The sequence below is a fragment of the Chaetodon trifascialis genome, chromosome 9 (genome assembly GCF_039877785.1).
Source record: "Chaetodon trifascialis isolate fChaTrf1 chromosome 9, fChaTrf1.hap1, whole genome shotgun sequence".
Classification (NCBI taxonomy): domain Eukaryota; kingdom Metazoa; phylum Chordata; class Actinopteri; order Chaetodontiformes; family Chaetodontidae; genus Chaetodon; species Chaetodon trifascialis.
The window spans coordinates 20,218,946-20,238,320 of NC_092064.1; the positions used below are offsets into that span (position 1 = coordinate 20,218,946).

General features: G+C 45.4%; 1 protein-coding gene across 4 annotated transcripts in view; it reads right to left on the bottom strand.

Moving 5' to 3' along the window:
• The window catches only part of schip1 (schwannomin interacting protein 1), a 211,371-nt gene that overhangs the window by 36,883 nt on the left and 155,113 nt on the right, over positions 1-19,375 (bottom strand). For 2 of the 4 annotated variants that reach the window (XM_070971065.1, XM_070971066.1), the window contains exon 9: positions 1,386-2,177. In XM_070971065.1, the coding sequence (XP_070827166.1) occupies positions 1,386-2,177 (792 nt within the window). Of the gene's footprint in view, positions 1-1,385; positions 2,178-3,906; positions 4,378-4,983; positions 5,600-19,375 lie in introns of those variants that run through there. The other 2 variants (XM_070971068.1, XM_070971067.1) reach the window with 2 other exon arrangements.

Genomic DNA, 19,375 nt, shown 5'->3' on the forward strand with positions numbered 1-19,375 from the left:
GTTCACACATGTGAGACCTGCAGAGACAGAGAATGAGTCTATGGTGTAGAGCATGTGTGTGAATGTGTGTGTGTAGACGATAGCAGCTGCATGCGGAGACAGAGGCTCTCTTTCAAGAGATTTTCCTCCACCCAGGTCAATTATATCACAGCCCACTGCCTGGGGAGAGAAAGAGAGAGAGACGGAGGGAGAGCAGACTTTCCCCAGACGAAGGCAAACCAGGATGTGACCTTCTCGGTTAAGATGGACAGCAGGTAATGAACACTGACACAAACACATGAGCCACGTGGCCCCTGAACTGCTTGGTCCTAAAGATACCATCTTCCTGTCCTTTCCTGCCTCTTTCCTTCCTCTCATCCCCCCACTTCTCCCACTGCATTCCTGACATGCCTCAGGGAGACAGGGGGGGCCTCTAGGACAGACAAACAAAGACACACAACACACACAACATGCTCACAATGGCGCTGGCTGCAGCCATTGTCTATGTGCACTGAGGACAAGGTCTTGGTGCTTGCATACCAAAAGAGAACAGCAAACCCCCTTCCTCAAGCGCACATTTGCCCTTGCTTAGTTTCTGCTCTGTGACATAAGAGCTAAGTGAATACACTGAAACTGTGGCTGCTGTAAACAATTTTCTCCTGCTCCTCCCCAAACATTTTCAAAGCTACACCCTTTTGGACCCACAGACTGACAATAAACCATAAATCTCTTGCTGGGGCTGTGATTTAAACTGAGTGATGTCATGAGATTGTAAGTGAATCATAGCAGCCTTTAGCGCTGGAGCTGCTGGTGTGGCATGAGGGGCCTGCAGCAGCTCTCTGCTGAATGTCAATGCAACGCTGACCTCTTCTGGTAGAAACACCACATGGCCACAACAAAGGACATCCAGGGCTTTTCTGATAGGTTAAACAGACACAAGACTGTAATGTCAGCAAGAAATCTTTGCTGAAGTTGATATCTTCCCAAAGTCATCAAATATTAACAATCATTTCCTAAGATACCTCTTGCTAATATGAATGACACACCCGCATTTTAGAGCAACTAAGTCCAGTTTGTTTGCACTGTGGGACTTAACGAAGGTTCTCTGAATCTGTGCATTTATGTTTTGCAGACTTCTATGATGGTCACGTTAATAGCTGGGCCACATAGCTTAGCGCTACATTAGCCGACTAATCCCTCTTCCTTACTCCAGCTAGCCTAACCTCATGCTTCCAGGGCCCATCTGACACGGATAACTGCTGGATTACAGATGCCCACCAGAGCATGGAAAACTAAAAAAAATGATGTGTGAGATAACCTTTGACACACATAGCCTGACACACAAGCAGAAATATATGTAAAAAAACATGTAGCAAGCAAGATGAAAAATTACTTAAGACACTTACGGAGGTATAGTTGGTCTTGCCCATGTTGTGGTTCTGGTTCTGGTTGAGGTTCTGGTTCTCCTGCTCTCTGCACTGCAGCCCAGCCAGGTGTCTCTCCAGGGCTGCCCAGTCCATGGTGGGCAGAGGCTCCTCCTCTACGCCCTCTTCCTCTCTGTAACCCCCCATCCGTCCCCCATTCCCTCCACTGCCTCCTCCTCCTCCTCCACCACCACCACCACCACCCCAGCCAGTGCTGCGGCTCCCCCTGCCATGACTGGAGCTGCGGTGGCTGGGTTTGGGAGTCCCTGGGCCCCCCTGTGGTGTGCCAGGGGAGTGGACCTGGTTGCTCCTGGGCAAAATCAGATTACCGTTCTGTTTCAGTTCCTCGGGGACGGCTGCGACTGAGGTGGCAGTGTGTCCGCCGGGGGCCGGGAGGGGCGGGACAGTCTTGACTTCCTGGAATTCTTCAGCGAGGCTGCGACTGTTCACTGTCTTCCTGTAGCCTTCACCGAGGCCGTCAACCCCTACAACACCCCCTCCGCCTTCCTCCTGACCAGGAGGCTGTGGAGAGGTGTAGTCCTCCCCATACTCGCTCTCCCACTCCTCTATCACCTTCTTCTTGTACTCTTGGTAGTCCTCATCCTCCTCATAGTCCTCTAAGGTGACCAGGTCCAGAGAGGGGGAGGATTTGTAGTCCTCCAAAGTGGCCAGGTCAAGAGAAGGGGAGCAAGGTGTAACCTTGTTGGAGTTGGACTCTGAGCTGGAGCGACTGGATGCATCACTCCCCAGGTCCATGCCATCCTCCCGGTAATCCTGCAGTGACAAAGGAATAGAGAAAAAGAGTGAACTTGAGGAACATGTATGCAGAAAGAACAACAGTTTAAAAGAGAAGAGAGGGAACGAGCAGAGGACGATGAAAAGAGAATTTAGGGAAGTTTGTAGACTTAGATTAGTCACATCAGTGCTGTGGTTTGAGACCGGCAACCACAAAGCACTTCCTGTCCCAAAGGAACTTCCCTTCTGCACAGAATTTTGCCGTCACTGTCTCTCTTGGACGTGCTGAGGAACCTTCTGCTGTACAACTGTACCGCTCCAAAGCCTCCCAGTCTAAGTAGACTGGGCCAACTGATTATACATTCCTCTGTATTGGTGAATGTGTACTTGTGTGTGTGTGTGGGCTTGTGCCACACTTGACACACACAGCGAAGGCGGAGTCCGTGTGGCTGGATGTGTCAGAATAATATCCCACCACCCACTGCTACATCTGCACAGCACCACAGGGACAAAACAGGGTGTTATGAGGAGTGAGAGAGAGTGACACTGACATGTCAATAGACAACACACCAAACTGTGACACAGACAGATGAGTCCAGAGTTGTTGTCTAACCTTGAGTGCGATGCCCCGCAGAGCCCCAATTCCCGTCTGACTGATTAGTTCACGGCTAATGAAAACGTCCGCGTTGTTTACAACCCTCCACAAATCTCCGCCTGACCTGAGCCTTCTCTTGCCGAGTTATCAGGAGCGCATTATCACAGCGCCTCACACCACTTTTAAAAGTTAATGAAAAGGAAGGAGCAGCAAAATTTCTCTCAGGGCAAAGAGAAATTAATGACACATTCCTACGTGATCCACATTATGAGTTGCTCTGGAAAATAAATTAATTACGAAGATTGCTGATTACTGGTTTGGACCGGGAGGACTTACAGTATTTGTTTCCTCTTACACAAGAGGGGGAAACTGCAATTCATACAGCAATATCCACGTGATAATAAGCTTACTTGAGTTATGGCTACCAGACCACACCTGTGCAGACACCGGCTGTTGACGTCAAAGGACAGCGCAGAAAATATCTATGTTGGGGCAAAGCAATATGACTCAGCATCTTGGAGACGAGCTATACAAATTGCTGATGCAGGGTAGAGACATAAGCCACTTTATGCTGAGGAACTTGCATTTCTCTATGCAGTGCTAACAGGTCAATGAGAGTGGAGGCAAAGCTGGTGCAGGGATGAAGACAGCCTGTCTCGCCCCACACCGGCTGTACAAATGGGGCCACAAAAGCTACATTCTGCCTTGGCATGACGGTTGGGTGGCAAAACAATGCTAAAAAAAAAAGCTTTGCCAACATTTTGCATTGCCACTGGGGTGTTGGGACCTCCAGGGCGTTCAGAGGGACAGTTAAATGTCAGTATTATTTTACTCCCTCATGAATTAGACTCCTGCCACTAATGTTTGCTTACTGCTTTGCTTGTTTGGCAGTAATAACAAGTGAAATCCTACATTTAGTTCGTTGGGATGATTTCAAACGATCTGTGGGTTCTTCACATGAAAACTCCAGGAGCCCCTGTAGGTTTACAACTGAATAGGAGGGAGGGAGGGGAGGCTTAAGGGCACATAACATTACCAGCCTACTTATGGCCTAACACTCTACAAGAACCGGAGCTTGTAAAAAGAAACATTTAGGCTTGAAAATGTTGCATTGATGGTGGTTATTTTATGGTACAGTATATCAATCTGTCAGCACAGCGAGAGCAACCTTACCGACGTGCTCATCAAGCGCGCTGGATCACTGCGCGGTCACCAGCCCCTGTGGTGTGTGAACCAGCTTGTCATCTTGGCTTTGTCACCCTTCAAGTGCTATAAGAAATACCCGCTTCAGGAACCGGCTGGGTTTTCCTCTCCAAAGTAGGAAGACCGCTAAGTAGAAGCAAGAGTATCCGAGCTGCGATCGCGTTTTCAGATCTCGGCCACCGCTCCGGTTTTCCTTCAAGCGTGCAGCCTCCACACAGCGCTCGGTTTCCAGATATTATCGCGTCAGTACACGATGGTCACATGAGCCCCGATTAAAATAATGTAATCATTTAAAGTGTGTTTGTGTGTGTGTGAGAGAGAGAGAGGGCGAGAGAGAGAGGAAGGCGCTGCAAGACGGCAGGCTGGAGCGGTAAAGCTGATCCGCTGTGGGATTAACCGAAGCGCAGGCAGACCACGCAGGCTGGATTTGGCCACAAAATACATGCAAATTGACAGCTGCACCGATCCCCACCCCGCAGCCGGGCGGGTGTTTTGGGGTGGTGGTGTGGGAGGAGGAAGAAGGGAGGGGGGCGTTTAATTTACGTGACTACCCCTCACACAACTCTGCCCGTCTTTCTCTCGGGTGGTTTGCAAGGGGACATCATCGCATACGCCCAGTCTTTGCGTGCATCGACCGCACTCCAAGTGGCATTGCTACACGCATGACAGTTGCGTGGTTACATCTGGCAACATATAGGCTGTAATCTTTATTGATCGAAAAAGACACATTACTCAGGTTATTTTAGCATTCTGGATAATGCGCGTGCGTTTCTTTTAATTTGCCATCGGCTACTCATATGATGTAATGTTGCCAAAAAGTCCCAAGAGGAACCCGATATCCCCCCGGCAACAGCGGTGACAGAAACGCCCAATATCACATTATCACATGGTGGATGACACCCACCACAGCTGTGACCAGCCTGACCCCCCGAGTAGATTCACTATCATCGGTCAAAACTGAAGTCCCCGCCTGCGTTAACAAACCCTACCCGTGCTAAAAGTGGCCTGGATGCAACATCAGTGCCATTTAAACGAGCCGATACTCACTGTCATCATCTTTGCAGCTTCCCCGTCGCGTCTCAAGACATTGTAAAGTGTAAATCCCAGCTGTTAGACAACGGTGATGGTGCTGACTTGTTTCACAGCAGCTTTATTTTAAGGGCGGGTGGTGGTGGTGGTGGTGGTGGTGGTGGGGTTGGCTTCGCTGGAGAAATTACAGAGAGCCGGTGGATAATTCAGTACAGTCATCGCTCTGAGTGTAGTCTGTCCACAGATGAGCCAAACGGAGTCTCGACAGAAAAAGAATCGTGTTAAAATCCCAGCAGGTCACCGCCGCTTCTCTCCTCTCCTCCCCGGCACACAGGAAGATGCCCAACCAACAGTTCAGCCTGCGCTCTCTCGCTCCCACGTCAGCTGGAAAATAAATAGGCTCGGAGTAAAGTGCGTCCTCTTATATTGTGGGCTTACGCACGTTTCGCTTGCACCTAGGCATCCGGCTCGATATCGCCCCGTTATTGCTTGGAAGCAGGACTTAACAACTAAGCGCAAAGCAAGCACGCCGCTGCTCCCCGGCTGCTGGCACAGGTTCGGCGTTTGTGGCCGCGCTCTCCTCCAGACGAGCCGGCTCTCTGTCGCAGCCTGCAGCTCCGACGAGAAAAGTGACGACGACAGAACACAACTAAAGCCCAACCTTCTGCACCCACTGACCTTGCAAGCGGCAGAGAGAGGGAGAGAGAGATGGACTGAGTGGAAGAGAGAGTGAATTATTAAACACACTTCTGCTGTTCTGAATTTAGGATATTTGCAGACCTTTTTAAGACACATATAATAATAAAAAAAACCCCTCAGGGAACTCAAGGATCCTGTTGTTACATCTATTTGGCTTCACCTACTTAAAACAAAGGCCGTCTTTCAGTTTAGTGGCACACCTGTGCAATCTAATGCAATAAAACGCGACTGCCCTGAAAACACAAAAAAAAGTTGTGTAGCCCCCACAGCCGGTAGCCAAAAAGAGCAGACACCATTAAAGGTAAAGGTTGGGACACAATGTTATATATAAAATATTGCTTTTCATTTTACAAAACTATAATTTCCGATCGCAAAGGGCAAGTTGATCATCAAACACCTGCACATCAAATATCATATATTGCTCAGAGACCTCCACATTAGATTAACAGAGCTGGAGGAGTCCCAGCCGCGCACGAGGAGCTCAGTCTCTCCATCAGCTCACACGCCATTAAAGGCCCTGAGCACTGCTGACATCCTGCGTTTCCGGCCAATACTTTCTGGAGTTTTCTAATGTTTGCATAGTAGACCTTTCTAATGCAACCCAGTGCACCAACACTGCTACACCACAGCCTTGAAAAATCACCCATCATCCACCCATCCTGAAGCTTTGCCAACAAAAACTGAACATTAAAAGTTTCACAAATAAATGCAGTGATTAATACTGAATTGCTGAAATTATTAGTTGATTAATCCTTAGCCAGTGGGCAGAAAATTAATCAGTGGATATTCAGATTTTTAGGTTTTTCGCTTTTCAAATGTCAGGATTTGCTGCTTTTCTTTGTCATAAAAGGCTTTAAATTAAATTTCTTTTGGTTTTGTACCATCGGTTGTACGAAAAAAAGGAAGCAATTTAAAGACCTCAACTAGGGCTGTGCGGATTTTGATGTTTAATTGGCTAAATGATTAGTCACTCAATGAAGTAAATAGATAGCAGATTTGTTGCTAATATCTTGTTCACTGACAGTTTTTTAATTTCATTTTTTTTTTGTCTCACATGGGGATTACTCTCGCTGGATGAAAACACTGTCGCAAACATATGGATTAACACACACACGCGCAGATGGCAGCTGCAGTGTCAGAGCTGAAGAAGGGTTAACACCAACATGGCATGATATCTTCATGTTGCATTCTGTTTCCTCTTGCAACAGCTGGTAATTTCCATATTCCGAAGTGGAGATCAAGCTAAATGTGATAAACCAATCCCACCCACAGCAGGAGTAAAACGCACTCCAAAGCATTTGTACAACAAGCATCACGATTAGAAACCGAATCCTGCATCTCTTCAGCGGTAAGCCAAACATTTGGAAATACAAAAAGGGCTGCAACGTACTTCGGCCGTGTTGTTGGGGATCTGTCAGCTCTGCACGGCCGGCTGGGCGCAGCATAGATGTGAGATGTTTGAAGGATGGGAGTTGTCTTCGGTCATGGTGCGTTGATTGTATAATAGCAGCACAAATGAGTTCATCCATGTAATAACAGAGCAGCACTTCAAAGACCCCTGGCTGAGCCTCCCCTGACACTACAGTTGGGACAGCACAAGTGGGGATCTCCCCAAAGAGGAGGCAGTAGGAGTCCGTGCTATTGCTGCCACCCCATTCCCGGCCGCTGCTTTCAACTCTCTTATCAGCCCCTCCACTCCACCCCCTGCTTTTCCTCCCCAATTCCACAAACATTAATCGGTCATAGTGGAGTAAAATGAAGAGTTGTACTGAATGCCTTTAAGGAGGATAAGCTACTTTCTGTTTTTTTTTTTTTTTTAATCTCAGAGAGAATGTGAGGACTATAAGTTCATACGCTCACCAGGCAATAGAATTATCATTAACTTGTCAACAGGAGGCCAATATAGTTTGAGTCACTCTTGCACACACGCAGTTTGCTTTCTTTGAAGTCTCCATTTCCCTTTAGCATCAAAGCCTCTGAAAACACTTCTGACACGGCATCCATCCCCTCAGCGAATTGTTTCGCAGAACAATAAAAGCAGAAACAAGCTGGAAGTCAGTCGGGCCAGATGAAGATGTCCACGATATGTCATGTCAGAGCTCTCTGATCCATGTCTTCATCACACCTGGAAGAAGAAGATGACTTTTATTGTACTTTTGATTGAAGAGGTGGTCAAAGAAAGTTCACCGTGCAGCACTTCAGGCGCATCGGAACAATCGGTTCCTCTCTTCTTGTTTTGTTTTTTTCCCCACTCGACCAAGAAGCGGAGTCTGTCAAACTGCCATTCAATGGGATTTGCCAATCACCGAGGGGCAGAAACATGTGGAAAAACAGCCAGGTCTAGATCTACAGTATCTGGGAAAGCTTTGCACTATCTGCCTGCCTAACAGTCCATCCGCCGCAGCTATCCGGCAGGAATCACTGAAGGCCCATTTCTGACAGAGAGATAAGGCCGGAGAGAAGAATGCCCCTCAGATAATACCGAAAAGTCAGGCAACATCTTCCTCTGCTTATATCTGTCTCACAGGCGTTTAAAAAACAGGGCGCTCCTGACAGTCGGTGAGAAATTGAAACTGTCTCTGCCTTGTCAGGAACTCACCAACTCTAACGGAGAGACACCGAAAGTGACCTTGGAGGATTCTCCCTCTCACTTTTTCCTCTCTCCCTCTTCTCTTCTCTTCTCTTCTCTTCTCAGGGGCCGAGGGGAAGAGCTCACCTTGAAATAAGACTCGGGCCGAACCAGATGACAGAAAATGAAGCGTCAGAAACATGACTGTGGTACAAGGAGCAGACCTGCAGATGGGAAATGTCCTGCCTGTTTATGAGAGACACGGGGGCCACGAGAGGCCGGACAATAGGCTCAACACCCAGGTCTCTCACCGTGTCATGTCTTTTTCAGACAAAGAAGACCCAGTCCTGCCATTTATTTCATCCTGTCGTGACAGAAATCTTTACACCTCACTGCGAACCTTTTAAATGTCTCCCCTTAAACACTTGTACCACTTAAATGACTCCTTACCTCATGCCAAGAAGAGTCTTATGTACTAGGCTGTATGAAAGTGACTCCTACATGTGAGGGTAAATGGAAAATTGTAAACATTTACCAACCCATTACTGTCTTAGAAACACTGAGGCTTTTCTCTGTGTCTCTCTTGTCCAATCTCGTCTGTAGAGGATTTCTATAAGAAGGCCTTGAAGAAGCAATTTGGTCGTATTGTACCACAAAACTGACTGTACTTAAACTAGCTGTCGACTGAATTGCATTTACAACCTCGCTGACAAGTGTGCACATAGGAAACCATTATATTGTGAGTATTTATCGTGAGGAAATACATTCTCTAGAAAACAATTGAGAATTTGCTTGTAAAAGAGGAAATAACCAAACAAAAATGTCTGTTGGCTAATTAATCAAATCAGCCTTTGTGTTTTTTTGACGCTGGCATACTTTCACATTGTTTGGGGTCCCACAGATGCCGTATGAGTAAAATAATGATCATAATTGAAAAATCAACCATTTTTTCTCCCATTAAATGCTTGTTTTCTTTCCTTGTGACCTCATTAACCACTCTGTAGAGAAGTCCTGAAGTGGTACAACTGCCACAAATTGGGCTCGCACATTTGATGAGGGGTGCGAAATATGGAAATTACCATAAAACATTTGTAATTTTAGAAAATAAGCAATGATTTAATGTTTTGCATGTTACATGCATGGACAAATATTTTCCTTTTGTTTGCCAAAATGCTTTGGGTCAATTAGAGAAGAACTGAAATCCAAATAGTTTATCTGGGATTCAGGAGGGATTATGCTGCGTAAAAAGCATTTTCATAAGAAATTCTCATAAAATTAGTAAAGGTGATAAAACAATGTTAAGCTTGTTTTTGAGCTGTTAAAGAGGACCACGACGAGCCCAAACAGAACGAAATAAAACTTCAACACACTGATGCAAAAAAAAAATCCTATAAAAATTCAATTTTGCCAGAAAGCAGTGCTGCAACATTTTCCACAATGACCTAATACACCCAGCCATGAGATAAATCGCAGCATAAAAGCTATGGCATATTTTATATTATAACAAATTGCCACCCCTATGTGGACACAGACCTTTTTCCTCACATTTGCTGCAACACAAAGTGCCACACAAAGCAGCCAGTGCCTTGAGACAGCAGCAGCAGGATGCACACTGCGCGATGATGAATAGAGATGTCAGATGGCCACAATAGAGGTTGGCTCCTTAACTGGCCGACTGACCCGTCGCTCCAAATAGAAAGGGTGGCCAAACCATTGAGAGCGGCCATCAATCTACTTCCTTAACACAATGATGATTTACTCCAGTCAAATCACTATGAGTGAAGAGGAGCGGAACAAAGAGGAGTGTGTGTTTGTGTGTGAATTTATGGGTGTTCATTTCCAAAGCGACTATATGCTTGCGTGTGTGCGAACACCACCCAGTGTATGTGCATTCTGGGTCTCGCACGTGTTCACATGCTATGATGCATAACCGTGCACCTTTGTGGCATGTTTCTGTAATTGCGTTTACACGATCAGTCGAATCCCAGCGCCTGTATTGGATTGCACCACTAATACCTGGCTGTAATATATTGATCTTCCCTTCCATACTGTACAAGCAGACAACAATTTCACTTGCTAACGAAGTGTGAAATGAATTGTGAGAGCAACATCTTGTCCAAGGTATATACAAGGAGCCACAGCTATTAGAGTCATTTACATGGGAAGCACGTCAGCTTCCAGTCTGCAGTATGGTGTGTGCAGTGTACAGCTGTCGCCCAATGAGAAGAGACTCAGACTTACCAAATTTATTTAATCTAGCTTGGTTTATAGAGGCTATAGAGGCTAAACGGATCTTTCAGTGTTAGACGGCATCTCACATGGCTAAGCATTCATCAAGGAGCCTTAAAGCCAAACTAGCAATTACAGAAAAGACCAGAATATGTACATATGGCCATAACCATAAAGAAAGTGAGGGCAGAAAACAAACAGCAATAAAAGTGATGAAGGGGGAGGCAATAGTATTACAGAGTGGGAGGAGGAAGAGTATTACAGTGATGAAGAAGAAGCTGAGTCAGATGAAAATGCTGCTAATGATAATTTTGACAATCACTACAGAAATCGGAGTGATTACGGCCATGCTTATGCTGATGAAAATGATAGTCTCTAAGACTACAGTTAGGAGTAAGGGGATGATCATGCTGACAATAGTGATTAATCAAAACCAATACGGTCTGGATGCATCTGAATGCATATAACACAGAAAATAAAAAAAAAAGCAGAAGCATTTTCTAAAAGAGCTGGGAGCTGAGAAATCTGCAAGAAACATGTGAAATCCAAGCACAGATCTTCACGCAGCAGGGAGGCTAAATTCAGACCAAACTTCCTCGGGGAGACTGGAACCAGCAGAGTTGGAAAAAGTCAGCCAAGTCATTAATGAAGTTATGAGCAGTCACTGCCGTGGAAGGAGATCTTAATCACCTGCAAGAGTGGAGGGCCGAGACCCAGTCCAGACCCATTTAGTCCTCGGCACACTAATGCTAATTAGAGGGAAAGAAGGGACGGTTTGTAATCTGTTCAATTAGCCCAGCCTGGAGAGGCGTCCTCTGGGGCTGAGGACACATTCAGGCCTGGTACTGCGTGCTGTTACACTAGTTATGGTTGTAGCTATAGCAGCAGAACAGTTTTCAGCAGCCTGCTGTAAAGGAGGTTATTATGTCACAGCTAGAGTTGCATGTGGAGTTATGAGACAATAACAGTTACTGAAGATGTTTTCACGAAACACGGGGGAGAGACCTGAAGGTTTCCAACGCTTTTCCATTCGTTTTCAAACCTGTCTCGCAAACTGGATGAATTTTAGGTCAGACTCCTTTCTCTCCTCCTCTGGCCCCTCTACACGCTTCCCTTCATTACCCTCCGCTTTTACTCTTTCTGCAACGCGGCAGAAAACATCCATGGCGGTTTAAGAGTCGGATATAGAGACGGAGACACTCCGAGTGTGTCAGGTCGCAATCCCCAGTCTCTCTCTCTCTGCTGCCTGCCTGGCACCCCTCCACGGCTGTCTCTGTGCCCCGTCAGCATTACAGCCAGGCAGGGATATGCATCCACCCTGCCCTGTGCTGAGCTCCAAGCCTCGCAGTGCGCAGATGTCCACCTAATTTACTGCCCACACCAAATTGGATCGCTTCTCTGGTGTTTTGTGCAGGCCTCGCACCTGCTGTTTTCCACCTTCTCTCACAAACGACTAAACTAAACGAGATTGGGGCAAAGAGAGAGGGGAGGTGGCGGGAGTTGATTTAAGGAGCAAATTAAAGAAGGAAGGGCTGAATGAGATAGAAAAGAGTGGGAATTGTTTGATAATTGAAAATGAGGAGACTATGTCCTTTTCTCTCGTGCACACACATCTGCAGAAAGATTCCACCTCTTAAGATGCTGGGAAATAGGGCATGGAAATGAGAGGGTAGTCTGCAGGGTTCAGAACCAGCCCAACATCAATACAGCCACTGGTGATCTATAGCTTCCACAGATTGATCTCGGAAGTCAGAGATACAGTCTGCCAGGTCACCAGAGTGTTGTCGACATCTGATCGTCCGTGATGTGTTCGTGGCAAGTCCATTTTATACCTGAGTTGGTTGTGTATTGATCATTACAGTACAAAAAGAAGCATGTGTGCATCTGTGTTTTCTGGTAATACATGTGTGCACGTGAACCCTGAGGGGCCCTTGCAGGTGGTGGCACACCGTCTAGATCAAGTATTGATCCTTCCTGGAATGGCCAGGTGTGAGATACAACTGCATCCAACTCAGACGCGGCCTCATAAGTCATCATCGCAGAGGTGGCAAGAGAGAAGGATCAGGCTAAATAACGGCCTTCACTCCAGCAGCAGATCAGTTTGTTGGTGTGTCGTGAAGTCGGAGCGCGGCTGTCTTTTGTGGCCAGAGTACATGGTGACCCTATCATCAGACAGATTGTTGACATTGGATGATTCTGCAAAATCCTGGATTACAATCAGATCAAGGGCAACTACAGCAGGGTTAAGATTAAGCAACTACAACAGCTGGTCAGAGTTATAGAAAGATGGTTACATTTGTGGAGCTGGTGACTGATGGGAGGTAAATTCTTGTCTCTGGCATCAATGTCAGATGTGAAACCACCACCCTGACCTCCACAACGTTAGTTTTTGCCTCACTATATAAAGAGTACATTACCTCTTGTACTGGCACTGACTTTGCAGAATCAGTCAGTATGAACATGATATCTGGGTAATTTAGGTAATTTAGTCCTTTGTTTTAAATCCAAATTGCACAAATTAAAGACACAAAGAAAGGCTGTGATACTCTATCAAAGACTTTCTCAGCATTTCAGATTAAAATCTGCTTTTGAGTGTTCTGTGTATAGTCTATTAAAGGAAGAGTTCTCCTTATCTGATATGTATTTGGTTTGGTATTTGGTATCTGGTATAATCACGAGCAGTCTGCCACAGAGCACCTTTTACATTCACTCAGGTTATCTGCAGTATCGACCCTCTTTGTTTATCACAGTAATTACAAAGGATCACCATGTTTCCCTCTGACTCAGACAGTTGAATGTGAACCAATTATCAAAGTTCAGGTAAACTGTCATTCGGACAATGTAACTCCATTATCATCTACTAAGTGGTGTATACTTCATACTGTAATGATGTCGGTCTTTGATAGAGGTTGGTTTAAAATGTTCTCTTATCTTTTCTATTTACAAGGTATTTTCTTTAAGATCGTAGTATTTTCGTATGCAGCGCAGCAGCACTGTGTCTATACTTTCAGCTAATAGCCTACCTAATTGTTTTCATAGCTCTTAAAAGCACATAAATCAAAAATAATGACCGTCAGCCTAATAGTGTGCACAACCTGATTCCTTGCCCTTTCTCCTCAGCATTAAATATACACTAATTTCCCCTCTAACTACTGGTTTTGCTGCCGTACAGGATAACAAGGCCAAATTTTCCTTTAATCTTTTAATCTGAAAATCCTCCAAATGATTTAGTCTCGAAAAAGCGCAGCCCTCCTCAAGGTATTTCATGTGCCATTCATCTCATTATTTTGGCTGTCATGTCAGTGTCTATTACTCCGTGTCTCTAGCTGGAAAAAATGATGATCAACAATGGTTATCACCAGTCTTTTACCTTTTGGCATTTTAACAACCCTTTTCCTACAGTGGGTCATAGACGCTCAAAGAGAAACCATTGCGCAGTCGATGGTCCCTATCACAGCAGCATATTTGCCATACAGCATTTATCAGTTCCCCTCTTCTCTTTCATTTTGTGTCTCACATATCATGCCATAAAGATCAGCATATTCACACTCTCCACATCGATGCAGATAGAAGACACATTCAGAGATTAGTTTAACGATGAAGTAATTGAGGAGACAGTGGAGGAAATGAGATCAGATTATAGCAGTTTAAATCATAATAGCCTTCTTTTTTCAAGTGGATTATATAATACAACAGTGATGATTAGAGCTAATCCATGACCACAAAGCATGGATAATGGAAGAATCAGTGAATAGATTGCCAGAGTTTGTATGAAATGTTGGTTTGGTTTCTGTAATTACATCTGTCATCTGTTAATGAAACCATTCTGTGGAGACCAGAGTAAATAGCAGAGCCACCGGCACTGGCCTGGTCATCACAGCTTTGCTATGTTAACGAATGGGCAGGTGGATTGGCAAAGCAGATAATCAGAGAGATGCTTTGAATAAAATCCAGCAGAACTGAAATATTTGTGATTAAAATGATGCTGGGCCAGAGAGGTGTGTAGATTTTGCTGTTTTATAATAAGACAAATTCATCCAATGGCAGCTGCAGAAAACCCGACTCTCGAGGTTTGAACATTTTCTCTCCTGAAAAGCCATAATGTGCAAAAGGCAGTCCAGCCTGAACCATTGAGAGAGCCATAATGGTTAGCAGCCGCTCCTGCAGAGATGCATGCCCTGTCAGAGGCAGCGCCAAAAGCCCCTGAAACTGAAGAGGGAGGATGACACCTCAGCCATTTTGACACAGAGCACACCTGGAGGGGGCTTATCGCCTGCATCATGATGAGTACCCCCACCATCATAACTCCTCAGGTGCTCCTTTTCAGTTGTCACATTCCACCTTCATCAGAGCTTCTCAATGAAACACTTGAGCACCTTTTTTTCATCTTCACTGGCCCTCTTCTTCCCTCTCTCCACTCTTTTACATTCTACATTCCCCGTCTCTCTTCATCTCTCTCCTCCAGGCTCTATGTGCCATCTCTGGTGCTTTATGCAGCATCAGAGATGCAGCTGAAGAGGCTGAGAGGGTAAATAGGCATGAGGGCATCAAGCCCACAGCTCCTTGCCAGAAACAGGGGGGGGGAGGCATCATCAGCAGAAAATTGAGAAAACCACCCCGACAAAAGGAATCAGACAGCAAATGGGCCTTGCAATAGAGTGTGTTGAATCATTCAAAAGCTAAACAACAGGGGAGGACATCAGTATAGCTGATAGGTGAACTGTGTGTTTGTGTGTACGACTTTGCAACTCCGTGCTTCATTTAACGTGATGCTACCCAGCTCTGGAAAATAACTGCAAGTAATGTAAAAGAGTTTCCCCATTTGCAGCACTTCTCTAATGGCAGCTTATGAGAGGTCGCTCTGTACAATGTCACTTGGACAGAGGATAAGGGCTTTAAACTGAACGTTCATTTACATTTTAAAGCGCTGCTTGTTCGTCAGTATATAAAGTGAATTATGGTTCGTATTTGTGTTATGTAGGAGGGTGAGATGAGGTAGGAGGTAGAGACAGCACAAGGCTGTGTTAGTTTTATGTAAACATGCTGCAATTTTAATGGACGCTAACGTCCTTAGCAGGCCCCCCTGTGAGGAGCGGAGGGGATGGCGGGGAGGGAGGATGTAGGAGGCTTTCAGACCACTTTGCTCCTTTCAGTCTGTCAATTTTGCCCTGCTTTCCCCATCCTCCCCCTCTCTTCATCTTCCCATCTTCTTTCACCTAAGGTCTACTCATGCATGTTATCACTAAGCTGGCAGCAGTGGGAGGCTACAGAGGAATTCTTATGCCCGAAATGCTCCCCCGGTGCCATCCAACCCTCCACCACTCCATCTCCATTTTTACTGCCATCACTCCACAACTGTCCTCCTCTCTCACCACTGTAACCATTACACCATTATCCCTTTGCAGCATCCAATGTGTGTGCCATAACTAATGATTTCCTTTCCTTTCCTCTCCTCTCCTCTCCTCTCCTCTCCTCTCCTCTCCTCTCCTCTCCTCTCCTCTCCTCTCCTCTGTCCTGTATAGTGACAGACTGGCTTTGTTCTATGAGCTGGAAAAACTCTCTGATAAGCAGAGTGGACTTCAAACGGGTGTGACAGGTTTGCATTTCTCCCACCACCAACTGACTCCCTCCCCTCCAGCGGAACCAAAATGCTGCGACTAAATCCACAATCCTACAGCCTCACCTGCTGCTGGCGCTCCATTATGTGCCCCTGCAGTTACTGTGCCACTCCAGGCCATATCCCAGATATGTGTGCAAGTCACCCAGTGATGATGATGACAAGCCTGCACTGCCATTCAATGGGTTTGAGTGGCCATGCCAGCGGAAGAAAGTGGAGTGAGCATTAACGAATGAGCTGCACAAACACATAGAGAAGATGATACAGTAAATGTTTGTGCATGAGGAGGGGGGGCACCCCTTGCTTACAATTTTGGTAGCCTGTGCTGACAGGTTGTATCCAAGTGCTTGTTATGTTTGTTCATCTATATTCAACACAATAAGTGCAGAAGGTTTTCAGAGAGTGGAATATAAATCTGAGCATGTGGCAATCGATGATTATCCTCCCAGCCAGCCAAATTACTGGATTCAAACTTGTTTTAAAGCAGCTGTGTTAATCACAGTTTCCATCCACCTATTTTTTATACACATTTTCAATTTGCACATAAAAAAGCTGGAGTGGAAATGCCAGAAACTTTTTAAAAAAGTTGCTACATCAAGTTTCACTGTTGGCTGAGGTGGAAAAGTTGGTGAATCGTTAAAAGTAAAATGCAACAAAAGTGCAGTGAATGTAGTGAATTAAACAAACAAAAAATCCTGTTTTCATTCATTTAAGGTTTGAAAGGCACCATTTTAATTATAACATTCAGCACCCGACTGGAAAATTAGCAATTAGAATTAACAGTAGTGGATGTAAACGTGCATTTTTTTGCATTTCTTCTGTTAAAAATTTGCAATAGATTTGGATGGCAACCAGCTAATGGTACATACTGACGATGGCTCACCAAGAGGGCAGAGTGCAGATGAAAGCAGCATGCAGATGAGCTTCTTCAAGCAGTGAAGTGCTTTGTTTTCTGCAGGTTCAGAGAGGTGAGGTGCAAACAGATGGCTAAACAATTACGCAGCCAAAGGCAGACGATTTGACTTTTCAAGTGGAATTCGTAATAACCACGTGTTCAGTTATTTAATCTGTAGCAGAATAAAATGAAACATCCATCCATTATCTATACCGCCTATCCCTTTTGGGGTTGCGGGGGGCTGGAGCCTATCCCAGCTACAATGGGCGAGAGGCGGGGTACACCCTGAACCGGTCGCCAGCCGATTGCAGGGCCACATTCAAGGACAAACAAACATTCACACTCACACCTACGGACAATTTAGAGTCATCAATTAACCTAATGAGCATGTTTTTGGTCTGTGGGAGGAAGCCGGAGTACCCGGAGAGAACCCACGCATGCACGGGAAGAACATGCAAACTTCACACAGAAAGGCCCCGTCTGACCCGGGGATCGAACCGGCAACCTTCTTGCTGTGAGGCACACACATTACCTGCTGCGCCACCGTGCAGCCTAAAATGAAACAAATAAAAGTTAAAATGAAGACATTGAAGTGTGGTTATTTTGCAGTGGCCCGGTGTTGAGTTGTGCATGATGCAGTCAAGGTAATCACAGGGCATCATGTGGGTAATGGCGCCGCAGGTTGGCATTGCGCTTTTTAAATCAGAAGCTGCACAGAGAAAACATGTGTAATGCCTCTCTTGATGCCCTCGGATGGCTATGTGAGGGTGTAAACCAAACATACTGTACTCACAAGAATCATCCAGTAATCTTTAGCTCAGTTGAGCTCAGTTCAAACTGTCCACGGTGGTTTTGTTTTGCCACATTATAAAAACACATATTCCTCCTCTCACCTCAAGTGGTATCTGTCACTACAGCTAGTTTTGGTTAGTGCTATGCAGCCTTTCAGATAACCACTTCTGAAGTTTCTGCTGTGCTAAAAGCATAAAATATAATCAGATTTGAAAACACAACAGCAATGTGTCTCTCCAGAAACAATGTCTCTGCTCCACAGATTCTGCATTATGGCTTTGCGGACCAGTTGATACAACACAACAAACTATGATATACCTGCTGGAGCAACAATGAAAACAAGAAGAGCAAAGTAAATGCAGGACAGAATATGCAACACTTGCTCTAAAAGTAGGGATAGCTTTTCCCACTCTTCCCTCCCTCTGCCTTTTTTCACCCTCCTTTTTTACTCTTACGCTTCTCCTCTATTTGCAGCTCATGTGGGACACTAAAAAATGAACAACACGGAGGAGGGATGTGGTGTACTTGTGTATGTGTCTCTCTGCATGTATTTGGAGATTACTTAACAACACATCAGAGTTAACTATAGAGGACAGCGAGAAAATAACAGAGAATGCTGAAAAAAGTCACAAAGAGATGTCACAGGCATCGCTGTTTGCTCATGTTCTTTCCAGTATTTTGTGAGCTCATACATATATATATATATATATATATGTGTGTGTGTGCGTTTCTGCACAAACACACACACAACAGCAAGAGAAAGCCATAACAGAAGTTACAAATCCTGTGATACATAATCTTGAGATGACAGGGAGAGCAAGTGTGGGAAATGTAGGTTCAGTAAACATGCAGAGATAAATGGAGCAATAACTTAAAAGCAAGATGCATCCCTGCTTCCAGAAAATAGAATGAGGTTGAGAAAGTTGAAAAGAGACATTAGAAAAGAAATATGCTTGCAGTAGGTGTTTAAGGAGTGTACAGCAGCAGGGCTGAGGGACAAGGAGGGAGGGGTGAGGATGAGAGGAGCCAGTTTTGAACAACCTCCAGCATCCCCGCGCAGTGTGAACAAGGTGAGGTCATCTCTGGGGGAGCTGGGGCTGAATTCTAATCACAACAATAAGGTCAACAGAGTAATCCCTGTCCGCTGAAATGTCATTGTTCCCCCGCTCTGACACGGCTCCCCACGCACAGCATCACAACAACCAGCTATCGATCACACACTAATTAGGAAAGGATGAGGCCAGCATGCCATGCGGCGTATAAGAAGCAAGGGACGCACGCAGGTGGACGTAACGGCACGCACACGCAGGAGAAAATTTAATATATCGCTTTTAAACGCACACATGCTTATGTGATTTAAATTGTTTGGTTTACATAGACTCTCCTGGGATGAGAAGTCAGGTGAGTAATCTGCCAGACAGGCAAAGGAAATGGGGCTGCATGATAAAGATGAACCACATAACACACACGCACACACACAGATGAGAAACAGCGAGGAGGAGCATCTCAGCATTTTATGTGGATCAGTGGTTCTTCTGGGAAAGATTAGTGTGTAACTAACTAACTTACAGCGGTGAGAAGTCTGGATTATGGATTTTCATCAGACTGT